Here is a 15,097-nt window from a genome sequence, read left to right as displayed (position 1 = left end):
GCCGCGCTCCGCACCCGCCCCGGCCCGGGGAGGCGGGCAGGCACGGCCGCGGGAAGCGGCAACTTGTGGCGGGGCCGGGGAGGACGGAGGCGCTGCTGGCGGAGGGGCCGCCCGCCTCCCCGGGGGACGGACGGGGCGGGCGGGACGCGAGTGGCGGGACGGGCGGGGGAGACTCGGCCCGGCTCCCCGGCAACTTGAAATGCGATAGGAGTGGAAAGCGGGGGGTGGGGGGGAGGGAAGTCTCTCCCCACCCCACCCTCCTCACTTTTACAAAAAAAGGGGGGGCCTGGGAGAAAAGCCGCTGTTGGGAAAGTGCGTGCGGAGAGGGAGGCTCGGCGGCGGCGGGGAGTGGATCGGGCTGCGGGGCTGGGGGCAGCCCCGGCGGCAGCCCCGGCAGAGCGGCACAGGAGGCGGAGGAGGAGGTGGAGAGTAGGAGGAGCTGCCGTGTGACCCGCTCCGCTCCCAAACTTGAAAGTTTATCTGCCCGAAATCAAGAGCGGCCGCGGTGCGCGCAGCGCTCCTTGGCACGGAGCGGAGGCAAGCGACCGGCGGAGCCGCCGCGCAGGGAGCAGCTGGCGGCGCCGCTGAGAACGAGGCAAGGCAGGGGAGGGGGAATCGCCCGGCGACAACAACAACAGCCACCCCCACCCCCCAAAACTGGGAGACGATCCGTACTATTTGCTGGAGATCAAGGACTTGCTCATCGGCGCACACGCGAGCCCGCTGTCATTAGCTAACAGGACACACGGCTGAGCCGGGGGGGTGGGTGGGCGGAAGGGTGAGGAGTGTCACAAAAAGTCATTACAACCTGAGAGAGAGGGGGAGAAAGAAAAAAAACTTCCTACCAATGGACAACAGGAAGTGACCACCACCACCAACGGGGAGTCTCTGCTTGGAGAAAGAAGCTGCAAGACAAAGAAGAAGGAAGGAGAGGTGAAAGACAAAACTGCCCAAGGTCTTCTGCTTGTGCGTGCGTGCGCTTTCGAGAGCGGAGAGAACAAAAGTCAGCCGGGAAGGGGAGACAGAAAGAGCGACGGGAAAGGAGACAGGATGGAGGAAGAGCTAAAGAGAAGCATGTGAAGATCAAGGCGAAAGAGCAGGACAACGCCGAAAAATAAAGCACACCGAAAAGAAAGGAAAAGGCATACACAAAAGTTTCTTTTCCTCCTGGGAAGAAATTACTCACACACAGAAATCAGATGCCTTGCAGCCCAACTTCTGGGGAAAGCGAGACCGAGAGAGCAGAGGACGCAGAGTGACGTGAAGAAAGAAAAGGGGGGAAAAAAAGCAGAAAGCAGAGCAAAAGAAACTGAGAGACGGGGGGGAAGAAAGCACGGCAGACAGAAAAGCGAAGATCGTGACCTTTCCCAACAAGTGAACCTTGCACATATGTTGTGTAAAGTGTGTGCAAAACAGATTCCCTCCTGCGTGGTGCGTGTGTGCTTCGCTGCTGCCGCCGCTGCTGCCGCTGCCGCCGCCACCGACGCGGTCGGTGCCTCTCGCAGGCGGCGCTGCCGGTGCCGGGGAGACGCATCATTTGGCGGAGCGAAGCGGCTAATTGCGGAGCCCCATCCTTCATTTACATATGCAGCCTGAGTCCGCTGGAGCCGCGCCAATCCGCGCTCGCCCCCAGCACCATTAATCGCCATGCATTATTCACAATCATAATTACTGAGCCCCATGCGCGCTGCGCGCAGCCGCCCCAGCCCGCCGCCCCGCGCACTCCCCGCCGCCCCGCGCACTCCCCGCCCGGCTCATCCCCCGCTCGCTCACCCGCTCACCCGCGCACTCACTCACTCACTCCCAGTTTGGCTGGCTGGTTAGCCTTGCCCTTTTTTTTTTTTTTTTTTCTCTCCCCGGGGTGTTGGTTGCCTTTTCTGTTGTTTGTTTGGTTTGTTTTGCAACTCGACTTTTATTTGTGAACAATTATTTGCAGTCCCCAAACCCCCTTCCTTCGTTCCCAATTCCTTCCCCCCTCCTTGCCACCTCCACGTCGCTGATGCCTCTGCAAAAAGCAGAGTCAAGACGGCTCAGTTAGCAGCATGTCTCGTCGAAAGCAAGCGAAACCCCAGCACCTCAAATCGGACGAAGAGCTACAAGCAGAGGTAGTTTCTGAGCACGGTAAGGGCTCCCGTCGCCTCTTTATCCTTCTCTCTCTCTCTCTCCCTCTTTTTGTGAGTGTGTTTCGGATGGAGATAGGTGAATTTATGGTGATGATGAACATGGGAGCCCAATTACTCTGCAGCGGGAGAATGGGAATTAGAGCAGCCGGGGGAAGAGGCAGCGGAACTGAGAAGTTCGCAGTTTAGCCAAGTTTCTGCAGCCCACCCCCTGCCTAGGCAGCCCTCCCAGCAGCAACCTCCCAGCCTTCCCAGCTCTTTGATCGCGGCCGGACTCGGCGGCGGGGCTCGGCCCTCCCTCCCCACTCACCCGGGCTGGAGCAGCTGCAGGAACGGGCGCCCCGGAGCAGCGCCTGCCTCCTCATCCTCCTCCTCCTCCTCCTCCGCTCCGCTGCGTTCCCTTCTCTCCGTGTTATTGGGTGTCCCCTTTTCCCCCTCCTGCTCCCTCCCGGGGAAGGCTCGGAGCGGACAGAAGCCGTGCTCCGCTCGCCCCTCCGGGGCAGCAAAGTTGGGGCGGCCGGGCCGGGGTGCCCTGCCCGGGGCCCAGGGAGGTCCCGGCGGGCGGCCGGGCCCTGGGGCAGCCCCACGGCGGCCGCTGCCCGGAGATGCTGCGAGCGCTGCCCCGGGCGCTGCTCCCGCTCGCCCCGGGGCACCGGGGGGGACCGCGCTAGGAGCGGGCAGGGCCGCTCGGGTGAGCGGGGCCACAGGAGTTGGTTTCATTATTTTCGAGAGGATTCAACAGCAGCTTTTAGCCTTTCCCCCTGCGCTGCCTTCCCCCCTTCGCCTCCTGGCTCTGCTGCGACTGTAATTATTATCAGTGGTAGGTGACACGGAGTGCCACCACCGCCACCAGCCCCTGTCGCGCCGGCTGTAAGCAGTGGGAAAGGGTTATTTTCTCGCCCATCCGCCATTCCTCGCTTCCTCCCCACACGCAGGCACATGCACACTTGCTTTTATGCATCTGGGCTGCCAGGCTGCTAGTGAACAAGTGTCCAAAGCTGGAGAGATTTGGACTGTAATCCTGCTTTATTTCCACTTTGCTGTAATTTTCTTTTTGGATAGAGAGCTGCAGGCTTCTTCCTTTTTCCTTTTTTTTTTTTTTTTTTTAATTAGTTTTAATTTCCTTGGTAGTCCCTGGCGCTGCAGCGTGCAAAGGCACACCACAGCCCATGCTCTCTTCTCCTGGACTAAGTTGAGAGCTTCCACTTGAAAGTTTTTCTTTTCCTCTTTACATAGAGCCCACTGATTTCTTAGTTTCTTGCATGACCAAGCGGGATCCCAAATGTTTTCTGCTTTCTGTGTAGGCCCCTTGCTCCACTATATTATCTCCTCTCTCTCTCTCCCCCTTAGAAAAGGAAAACAAAAAAGTCCTTCTCCTGCTTTAAAACTATAATTACTCTTAGGTTGCATCTGTGGGGAGAGAAAGGCTGCAAAGTTGAAGCTTGAGGAGGATTTTGACTATTGTATCTGAACTTTACAGCCCTGAAGCTTAAGGCAGCGTGAATCCACTTCATAAGGTTAAAACATCTGTCAGACTGGGAAATTGTTAAGCCTCCCACTCCTTCCCAGGGTGTTTGGGGAGGCAGGGAGCAAGTCCCACACTGTCCAAAGCTGCTAAGGGGGTTCTTGCCACTGCTCCAGGAAAACCCACTTGGGTTGACAATAACAGGCACACAGAGAAATGCTTCCTTCTGTCACAGTGGAGAAGCAAAGCTGTGCATTTTCAAATTTTTTTTTTCCTTAGGAAATTGTGGTCGTGTAAAATAAATTAATATAGACAAGCAGATAAGAATTAGTATTTTATTATGAAAGCAAGATTTGTTGAGGCCATCTCTGTTGGCTTGGGCTCTAGGTCCAAGAATTTATCATTAGCATTATAAACTTTTACATGCTCTGAATCCATTTCAATACAGGGAAATAAAACCCCACTACTTCATTATGACACTCCTGGTGAGTTAATAAATTGAAAAAAATTGTTAAACTAGGTTTTTGTTTTGTTTTGTGAATCTTATCTATGTAGCCATGTCACCCGAGATTAGAACAAGAGATATGCTAAAAAGAAACGCTTGCATATGGTGGGTAGATTAAGGACAAAGAATCTTTTTGTCATGGAAATGGGTTTTTTTTCCCCTTTTTGGGGGGGTTTTGTTTTGTTTACTTCATCACATAGAATTTCTCACACTTGGTTTGTTTTGTATTGCCCTCAATGACTACATGATCAAATGAATGGATTTATTTCTGCCGAATGAGAAAGACAGTCTTTCCATCAAAAGGACTACATTGCATCCCAGTGAGGAATTTTAAAGCGTTATTATTGTGGTCCCTGAATAGCACAAAATCGGCTTTCACAGCAGCCCTAAAATGCAACAATGTAAAAATACTTTTCAGCCTCAGAAGGCTGTTATCAAAATGTACTATGTTTCCTTCTATTAAAACATATTTTAATTAATAGAGTAAAACCCTTGATGGCTAACAATTAACACGCTAAAGTTGGGTTTGCACTTTCATTTGAGAAATGTGAACAAGGTGGAGACAAGCTACAGGAGCAGAGGGCTATCTAGTGCACATTAGTGTAATGTAAATCATTTACACATTATATTAGGAAGCCTAACGATTGCCATACTTGAAAGCAATTTTATAGGCCAGATATAATGAGAGTTCCAAATCTCATGAATTAAAACACTTCTTGTCAAGTCAGTGTTCTTCGTTTCTGTTCACAGCTGTGATCAAGATATTGCTACAGTTCCTGAGTATATTTTGCAACAGGCCAAAAATAGTTCACACAGCGCAAGAATATTTGAGAAAGCAAACAGTTTAAGCAGTATTATGTCATATGTGTAGCCTTTTCACTCGTTTTGCTCCTTGTCTGCAAAGGAGTTAATGCAAGACTAAGCAAATGAAGCTTAGTATTAATTTAATGAAATAATGTTTAATATCACCTCAAAATAGATTTTATAAAATGAAGCATTTAAAAATTAATGTCCCATAAATGTAATCCTCACAGTGAAGGGACATTCATAGCAACAGAGAGAAACATGGAAGTTTGGGATGCAGGTTGGGAGACAAACATTAGGCCGGGTTTTAAGTTGACTGGTCACAGCAGAACTTTCATGCTAATGTTATCACAAAAGTTTTAGAATCTAAACAAATAATTTTATAGCCAGCTTGGGTTACAGCATAACAAAATTGCATTCAAACAGGACATTGTCATGGTGGTGAGAAACTGTTGGAAATCTGAAGACAATTAGTTTGTCATCAACTACAGATATATACTCGAAATAGTTTGAAATTGTTAATCAAAAGTGAAATGCTAAAAATATATTTTTAAATAATTTTGAAAAGAAATGTTAACAAGCAGCTGATGGCCATATATTTCTTGAGTAATTGCAATGTAGAAGAGTGAACAAAAACATGTATTAAAACCCCCACAATTTGAGGTTGCTAAATGAGAAGATCTGCTGGAAATAATTTAAAAACAGCAGCAGCAGGACTCAGATGACTGCCTGTAGAATACAATAATCTCAGTTTCTCAGTAAATGTAATGCATTGTAATAGCTGGAATTACATTTCTAATACACTTGCTTAATTCAACAGATTACAAATGAATCAGAATTGTAGATACAATAAGCATTCTTCAACTCCATTTAATTTTAAAATTAAACCATAGACATAGCATTTGTATTTTTAAGGTAGGGATAATAGAAAGTATTTTATTTGTTTGTGGGAGTTTTGTTCGGGTTTTTTTAAATTATTATTATTTTAATTGGATTTTTGGTTTGGTTTTTTTTTCTTTTTTTTTTGTTGTTGTTGGTTTTTTATGCTGAAAAGTGAGGTTCTGGTAAGAGTGATGACAAATGGTGCTTTGGACTTTTTCATGTGAAGTTTCTGGCAAAGATGTATTATTGTTTAGCCTGAGGTGGAAGGGATACCTTGTAGTGAACTGTGTAAAAAGAGTTTTCTAATGTGCCTTTTTCAGTCATTTTTTAAAATATTGGACCTCTTTTTTCTCCCATTCTTCAGTACATGCAGTATAGTCTAAACTTCTTTACCTATTTCATCTTGGTAAAGTGGGAATGGGCTGTGCAGTTTTGGGCAGTTTGGTGACTGCACTTGCTATTCTTCTGGAGTATGTCCACAGACACGCAGGCTCAGCTACAGCAGAGACTCAGCTCAGTATGTAGCAGTCAGCCTCATGCAAGTGTGGTCACTCCATCTGCATATAGAGAGGCTTAAAACAAATTTTGGGGGGACATTCCTCCGTATGAAATTGAGCTATTCTCTCTTGCTTAGACACTGCTGCATTTCAAACTTGAGAAGTCACAAGCAGACATCAGCAAACATAAAACTTATGTGATTTTTGCAAATGTTTGTTCTGAGGCAAGTGTAAGAGAAGGCTTTTTGTTTTGAAAAATAAAGGCCAAATTAGTATGGCTATAAATTGTCCCTTTGATTGGAAATGGTAATTGAAACTTTATATAAATACTTTTGCCATTACAGTAGAGACTTCACGTTCAAACTATGTAACATCTGTGTTTGTATAATTTTAAAAATACTCTGCACTGAATTGCGTTGGCCATAGAAAAATATTTGCAATAATAAGGAAATTACAGCAAACGGCCAATTTGCTGATATATGTATAACAATGGAAGTGGACAAAACTGGGTCAGATTTTATCTAGTAATTCTGGTCTTGAAGTCTTACCATCTCCTGAGGCAGACATTAAGACACTTTTTTCAGAGTGAGAGGGAGGAAATTTTGAAAGGTGTTTGTTTAAATTCTGTGTAATTAAGCTATTAATATGCATACATTTAGCTGTTGAAAATTACTTTTCCTTGCCTAAGAAAAAGCTACAATTCAAAAAACATGTTGCATTAGAAAAAGTTTAAAAATAAACTAATTAATAAAGACTATTAGTGCCATTTGAAAAATAGTCTGAGTCCTGGGAAGATTTTCCTGATATCTCTCCTTCATTTGATTTGTTGTCTGCCAAACATAGACAAGCATATCTGTTGACCATCCAGCAGCCAGGGCATGAGTCAATCACTTTTGCTGATAATAAACCAGGTCAGGCATGACATTAAAATAGTTAAGTACTGACACAGTTTCTGCAATAAAGTATATAAAAATAATTTATTTATTGTACTGTATTTGTAAAATGAGAGTAATCGTCTACATTTTTTTTCCCAGAGGAAGCACTAGTAAATCTCGTTCTAGCAGTACATTCATATTGAATTTTATATATCAATGTCAATCCCGCTTCTTTTACATTCTTAAAATTTCCCACTAAATGTAGTGAAGGCTGTCCATTAATTCAAAAAAGGGAATTTAGGCCAAAATGTACTTTTAGGAGCTGGTTCAGTTATAGTGCTGTTAGACTAGAGAATGTTTCTTCTTATCAAGGAAAAACCCTTCAAAACCATGAAAGCCAGAACGATAGATGTTTTTAAGGGTGATAGAAAACCTTAAAGCAATACATCTGAAAAATCTGTTTATTTTGAGCTAAAACGTGAAGAGATAGAGGATTAAAGAGAGGGGGCTTTATTATTTCCTTGCTATATTTAGGGTGCAGTAAGCGAGCACACTTGAACAATATTTATCATTACAGTGTAAACTAGATCTTTACAAAAAGCCCTTCTGAAACGCTTGTTGCCACTTTCTAACACTGAAAGCGGCAACAAGCATTTCAGAAGGGCTCACACCTCAAACGCGTGTGCTGGCTCCTGCCCCCGCACCCCCAGTTTCATCACTCCCCTCCTCCCCCGGCAATCCGAAAGCCATCGCGGGCTGCAGAAGGAGCACCGGAGGTATTCCCAAACTCGGGAGCCAGGCAGGGAGGGAGGCCGGGCGCAGGTGGGCGCTGCCCGCCGGCTCGCACGGCGGGAGCTCGGCCGGGAACGCCGGCCCGGGAATGCCGGCCCGGGAATGCCGGCCCGGAGGGAGGTGGGACCGGGAGCGCCGGAAAGCTCCCCCAGGTCTCCGCTCCCCGAGGGTGGGTAGTTAGAAGTGCTCTGACAAGGCTTGCTGATTTAACCTTTGCCTGCTTTGCCCTGCCAGGGGTGGCCACTAGATGTCAAGCTCATAATACAATTAGTACATCTGTGCAGTTGACCTTGGCAGCGCGGCTTACCACTGTTCTGTTAAGTGTTAACACTGAATTTGAGTGTTAACTAGAGATCCCTCGGAGTTTGCTACACGCTGTACAGCTTATCAAATGCCCATCTAGTTCAGCACAAGTGTTTACAGTCCTTAAAGTAGGAAAAAGGTTTTCTTTTGTGAAGCCCAGCATCTTGAGCTGCTTAATTAACCCTGCAGGTTTTGCTGTATTTTTGTTCCAGATAATCAAAACCGACTCGTCATTCAGTGTTTCAGGAGACCCCTTCTCCTGGTGCCATTCCATAGCTTTCATTTATGAATTTGTTGATGCACTAATGACCCCAAAGCTGGAAATGATGAAAGCTAAAGGATTTGTCCAGATCATTATGGCTTTGCTATGCTGGGCAGTACTGCAGTATATGGAGTGGCGAAGGACCAGAATGACTGAGCTGCACAAGTGGCATTGAACTGCGCCAGGTTTGCACTTTCAAGTACTCCTGGCTGTGAGTAATTTTACTCAAAGAAGTTCAGAACTTGTAAATTCAGTTTTGAGATATTTAGTAGATGCAGGATTTGGTCCTCACATCAGCTCCTTGTCTTGCAGGCCTCCAAAACCAAATTTGTCTTCCTTTCTGTGCTTGCTCAAAAAGTGATTGGCTTCATTAATTCATGCAGGGTGTTAAGAGTTGTGTAGTTTAGGATGTAGTTAATTATGCACTTTCTAAGGAGAGCAATGCAGAATCTCTATGAATCAGATGCAGAATCCTCCTCTTTCTTCTAGTTTATTTGGTTTGATTTTTCAATTTTTTTCTTATCAGCTGTGTTAGAAGTATTTACCTCGATTTTATTTTATTTTAGGATTCCCAATAAAACTTGATGCATTCCAAATAAACTTAATTCCCACAGACACCCACATTATTTGTGAACGAATTTTGCCCAATCTGAAATTATTGTACCTATGCCATAACAACCAACTGAGTAGCTGTTTATATGACTTTGGAAAACATAGCACAGGTCTTATTTAATATGATATCTTGCACAGATATTACAAACAATTTGTGAAGCTTGCATCTGTTCCACATCTGCATCCACAGAGAAAGGCCCCAGTGTTTGATAAAGTGAAGTGCTTCGCTGCACAGATTAGAAACTGCAAATGTTTTAACCAGAGTACAGCTAGTGCCTGTGCCACAGGTGGCTGTTACTCAACAAATTCTGAGATTCAGGCTACAGAATGGAGCTAACCGAGTGTGCCAGGTCAGCACAGGGTTTTGCATAGCAAGAGTGCCCTCCACTGTTCAAAGCCGCGCTAACAGCTTTTGTGGGCTGAGAAAAAGGACAGAAAATTTTTCTTTTGAGTCTGGAATTTCTTCTACATTGTTAAACACAGTAGGGGTCTCTATTTGTCTCCTCCTGTTTCACAGCTTGGGCTCAGTATGTGATAATTCATCTTTCTTTATGGGATTCAAAGCTATCATAAAGAGTTAAAAAGAATTAATTTGCAAGAAAATAAACGTGTTCTAACAATTTAAGAAAACTTTCTTTAACAGCTCTGTCAATTGTAAGAGATGATAGAGCTAAGGCAAAAGTAGTACTGTTCTTCTCGAGAATCAATATGTTGCTACAAGACTACTGTTTCCAAATTAATATAATTTTAAAAGAAATTTATGGGGTTTTTTTTAGTATATGTTGTTGCTTTATTAAATCTGTGCCTGGGGAAAAATATGTATTCTGATGATAGGATAATTGTCCTGTATCAGTGCACTAGGCTCAGAGTTTTGTTTATAATAATGCTTGTTTAAATATACAAAATGCTGAGTTGCACTTTGAAATGATTATTGGATTTGCATGTGAGAGCATTTTATACATCTGTCTTTATAGTTAGCAGACATTTTAGCTTCAGTCATTGAAGCTAACATATGCATTTTTTCTGAAACTTCTTCACAGTTTTTACAGTGCTTCTCAGTGATTTTATTTTCCTGAAAGAAATTACTACATTTAGAAAATATTAATTAACTCTCCATTAGAGAGCTCTGAATGTATAAAAAATAGTTATTCATACAACACTCTTTCATGTTTTCATTTTTATTATTGTGTATAGTCTAAAAAGAAGCTTCAGAAAATATTTCACTCCCACATTTTTTGGATTCCTATTTGTTTGAATGTTTCAGGAAGGTATCAGCAATTTAGAATATGTGCAAGCCTAACAAAACATTGATTCTCTTACTTGATTTTACCCAAGAAAATCACACATAATTTGAGGATTCCATGACTTAAAATAACAGAAAAACAAAATATTGAATAATCAGAGATAATTTTATTGTAACAGTCCTTATTTAATATCATTGAAAAGGCTCTTTTAAGTTAATTTACTTGTGTGGAACTAGAACTGATTTAAGATGGGACAAAATGAAAATATTCTGGAGCAAAAATTAAACTCAGTATTTGCTTGGTGCTTTTTCCACACTGGAAGCAGTTAGTCCTAAGAAAGGGGCATTTAATAAGCAGCATACATTTTAAGACTTGACCTGACTAGCATGTGATGCTGAATTTCAGTCTGTTTCACAAAAGTAAATAGCAACATTTTTGAAGCACCCATTCATTATATTTTCACTTCACATCATGTAAGAAGCTCACCTCTCAGGCAGAGAAGAAAGGTCTATGCCGGCAATAAAAATTCAGAACTACTAAAGCCAGGCTTACAAATCCTCTGTCTGTGTAATCAGCAGTTGTTGGACACACGTTTGAAGGGGCTTTTTTTTTCTCAGCTCTGCAGATTTCCCAAAGGTGACTAAAGGAGCCACGGCACCCTTTGGGCCATCTCCCTTCTCCTTGGGCACTGAGGAACAGGCTAACACCATCCTCCTTGCTCCTGCCCGAAAAGCGTTTGGTGTGTACGCTTAGTCTGGGGCACAGAGCAAAGCCTCCTGGCATCAGCTCCTTGCACCCCCCTTACTGAGTCACCAGAGCACCTGAATGGCTCAGGTATCACCCCCCCAAAGTGCCTTCCTCGAAATGCCTTTGTTTGAATTGCTGTGGGCTAATTTTGGGGCCAGAGCTCGGCGGTGCAAAGCGCCAGCGCTGCTGGAGCCACAGTGGCCCCATGGGCTGGTACCTGCTCAGGAGCTCGCCCCGGGTGGCATCTGAGAGATGCTGCCTGAGATTTTTCACCTGCTTTCACAGGGGAAGTTTGGTGTGCTGTAATTCATCTTGCATCCCATAGCAGCTTCAGATTAGTGTGTTAGCTGTTAGACTACTAATGAGAAAAAGAAAATAACTGAGAGGTTATTAGTGGCTGAGATCCTGACTGCTTGACAAAACTCCCATTCAACACCTTTTGTGTAACTAAGAACTGCAAAATTCAACCCATATCTGTAAGATTAGGCAAGTGCTTGTTTAATTCTGCCAAAGTCCTTGAAAATTTTTGCTGTATCACATCCTCACTGTAATAACAAAAATTATTGTTTCTCTTCAGGAAATTTAAAGGAAAGAGATTAAGTTTTTCACTACATAACAAATTCTATCACTTTGTAATACATCAGAAAGTGAAAACAAGCTATAAAGCATAAATAAGTGTGGAAAAATTCTATGTTTTCCTGCAATAGACATATTCTGTGATTAAGAAACCAAAGTTAATTTGTAGCTTAATATTTTAGCATTTAAAATTTTTAATATTCTGAATTAGTGATTAAATTTTGGTATAGATTTCTGTCATTCATAAAGTGACTGAGTTTTAACAAAGAATCAAAACCAGCCTTTCATGTAGAATGCTTTTAAGCGTTACTCCCTGTTGAATTCAGTGAGGACTTACACTTCAAAAGCAACAACAAATACAGTGCCTTAGTGCTTTCATATCAGTACGTACTACTGAAAGGGATGTTAGAAATTGCATTTGTGAAATACAGAGGCAATGCCCATTTGACCAGTACAGGTATATATTGCAAAATATTTATCAGTTGTTATTTTTAGTCTTTCTTGTTTTACCCTTGGAAGTGCTTGTTTGCATGGCTAGTTTGTACTCTTTCAATCCTATTAAATTCAGCGCTGTTTCAGATGTGAGTAAAGGCTACTCCTTTGAGTAGGACTTGTTGGACTGAGACCACAGGCTGTCATTCTGTGAAGCATCTTCGTAGCCTCAGTGTGCTGTGCAGGAAAGTACCATCAGCCACGGCAAAGCAGCATTTACTTTCATGCCATTTGTGTCACCTGCTTGCCTGTCCAAGGAAGTGAGGCTTTGAGAGAGATTTGTTTGATTTTTTGTTTTTTAAGCCAGAATAATTTATCCGAAATGGAAAGTGCCGTGATGAGATTCGTAGTATGTCTAGTTTGAGGTTGAACTGGAGGGAAGAAAACCCCTAGCAACTCTTTGGCACTATTTGAAATATTTTTCTAAAAGAGCCCTTAACTATTTCAAGGCAGATAGATGATGAGGTGAATGAACTTGGATCAGTCATTTGAAAAGTATTATCCCTTTTTTTTAAGGTATGGGAGTTGAGGGAAGGAGAGCTCAAAGTGGGTCCTCACTTTGTACAGGTAGGAGCCTTGTCCCTCTGAGACAGCACAAAACTAATCATTTATTTCATTGAGAGCAGAGCTGAGCACTGATTATCCAAGAAATAACTACATTGCTGCATTCTTCACATACTTTTTCACAAATTATATTTCAAATGCAAACTGCTGTTTCTTTGAGTTTGAGAACAAGTACACTAGCCTGCTTATATTTTGAAATGCTGAACTGGTTCACATCGATACCTCCTGGTAGTGGGCACCAGTAGTTAAAGTTGCTTTGGAAAGCTCACGTGTTATATGTACTTGCTTTGATACATGGAGATCATAAGACTGTCTTCCAATGCATAAAATAATACCTGTTTTGGTTGTAGATGTTCACATTTGGGCTTAGTGATCACTATACAGTGTCTGAAATAATTAGCTTTCTAGTGTTTGATCAGCTCATTGTAGATCAGAGCACAGCCATATTTGAATGGCTATATTGCTTGAATCCATCACTAATTACTGAAACCTTTTGTGCCAGGTTTGTTTAGAAAAAGCTCTCCTTAAACAAAAGAATACCGATATATAGATAAAAGCTGGAAGGGGAGCTACACTGTTAGCAGCTTCTTTAAGGATCAATCCTCCTTTGCAATCACTTAGTAGCAATATTTGAAGTACTAGCTGTAATAGTAATCATAACCATAACAACAACAACATACAACTGTTGCCTGGCCTGCCAATGTTTGGAAATAAGCACTGGAAAATGTTCCCAGTGAAAGCCTTTGGAGAAACGACATCTCTCTCTGCATGGTTGGTACTACCAAGCAGGGCATTCCACAGATTCTGAGCAAGGACCAGGGAATCTGTCTCCCCGACTTTTAAAATGCAAATCTGTAATGTAAATAAGGATTTGTTTGAGTTGTCTTAGTTCAGAAAGACTCAGGAGAGAGGAAAGCGTGTTGGGTGTTGGATGCTTTGCTGGTCTGTACTCCTCCGCGTGCTTTCGCTTTGCGGGAGCTGGAGCGCACATGGAAAATGTGGTTTGGAAGCCTGCTTTTTCACTTCATTCACTTTGGGAGGCTTTGGGATTGTCAGAATATGCTTTAGGATACCTGCTGCCAGTATGCTCTTTTTCTGTGGTGAAACATGTTATCTTCTGTGATATTTTTGTAACACGTGATAGATTTTACAGAAGCATTTACCATTAGAATTAGTCTAGTATTGTCTAGCAACAGCTATATATTATTGATCTTAACCCAAACAGTGTAACAGGTTCAGCACTTCATGCAGAAGTCTTAAATAATTCTTGACTGTTTTGAATTGCATTTTATTCCCCCCTCCCAAAAGGAAAAATTAAAAAAAAGAAGGGGAAAAAAACCCCAATGGTAATTAAAGAACTGTTTATTTTAACCAGTAAATTCAGTAGAATTTTGAAATTAGAAAATTTTGCATTCAACAAAACAATTTCTTAATATCACCAATATAATTTCTTAATAGAAAATGCATGTCTGTTAGTTAGCGGCATATATCACTGGATACACGAATGTTTGAGTATGTAGTGGATATAGTGTCATTTTTAAATTTTTGAAAGGTACAATTTTGGAAGGTACCGGAAAATAATAAGTTTGAGAGGCTCTCGAAGGCTCGGAAACAGTATTTAGGGCACAGATTTATCACCTTTATCAGACAAAATTCCCCGCTGAAATCTGTAGGGAGTTTTAGCTGAGCAAAGACTGAAAGATCTGACAGGCAATTTTGTCAAAAGCGATTTTATAGTTAATGTTCTGTAAAAACCTCTTTTTTAAAAGTAACTGGAACATCTCAAGATTGCACTTTCCTTTTATTTTCTACAGCTGCCTTTTATTTTTTTTTGTAACTGTTTCTGTTGAAATGATACGTTCTGAATTTCTTGGCAATTTCTTTTTATTTTAGGCATTCTCTAACAGTTCCGGGTATGTTCATAGCTGCCTCAAGCTTTGTTCATACTAAGCCTGAGGTATTGAGGGTGTTGGCCCAATCCTGCCTCTACCAAAGTCAATGGAAGTGTTGCCATTCATTTTGGTAGAAACAGTATTGGACGCTTTATTTGCTTACTCTGCCTATCTTCAATACAAATCAGCTATGTCTTTGCTTCTAGCCATGCTCAACCTCATTACAGATACATACTACATTCCTTGCTCTGGCAGGATGCTTAGACTACCAGCATTCTAATACCATGGCAGAATTTAGTAGAAGAACTTGTTAATTGTGAGCTCTTTCATTTTTTATTTTTATTTTTAGTTGCAGGGGTTTTTTTTCCTGATGTTGGATTATGGTGCTAATTGTATAAAAATTGGTTGAAGAACCAGATAAATAAAATGCAACTTGGGATACCACGATTGCAGAAAACATTCTTT

The 15,097-nt window shown here is 42.7% G+C and overlaps 1 protein-coding gene across 2 annotated transcripts in view; it reads left to right on the top strand.

Moving 5' to 3' along the window:
* The first annotated feature begins 325 nt into the window (after positions 1-325).
* The window catches only part of SALL3 (spalt like transcription factor 3), a 27,000-nt gene continuing 12,228 nt past the window's right edge, over positions 326-15,097 (top strand). The window contains exon 1 of one of the 2 annotated variants that reach the window (XM_064705161.1): positions 326-2,121. In XM_064705161.1, coding sequence (XP_064561231.1) covers positions 2,043-2,121 — 79 coding nt within the window. In that variant the 5' untranslated portion in view covers positions 326-2,042. The remainder of the gene's footprint in view (positions 2,122-15,097) is intronic. The other variant, XM_064705160.1, reaches the window with a different exon arrangement.

This window comes from Zonotrichia leucophrys, chromosome 2 (assembly GCF_028769735.1).
Source record: "Zonotrichia leucophrys gambelii isolate GWCS_2022_RI chromosome 2, RI_Zleu_2.0, whole genome shotgun sequence".
In the NCBI taxonomy this organism is placed as follows: Eukaryota; Metazoa; Chordata; class Aves; order Passeriformes; family Passerellidae; genus Zonotrichia; species Zonotrichia leucophrys.
Note: the sequence above shows the minus strand (reverse complement) of the source record. Positions and strands in the feature narration are given on the sequence as shown.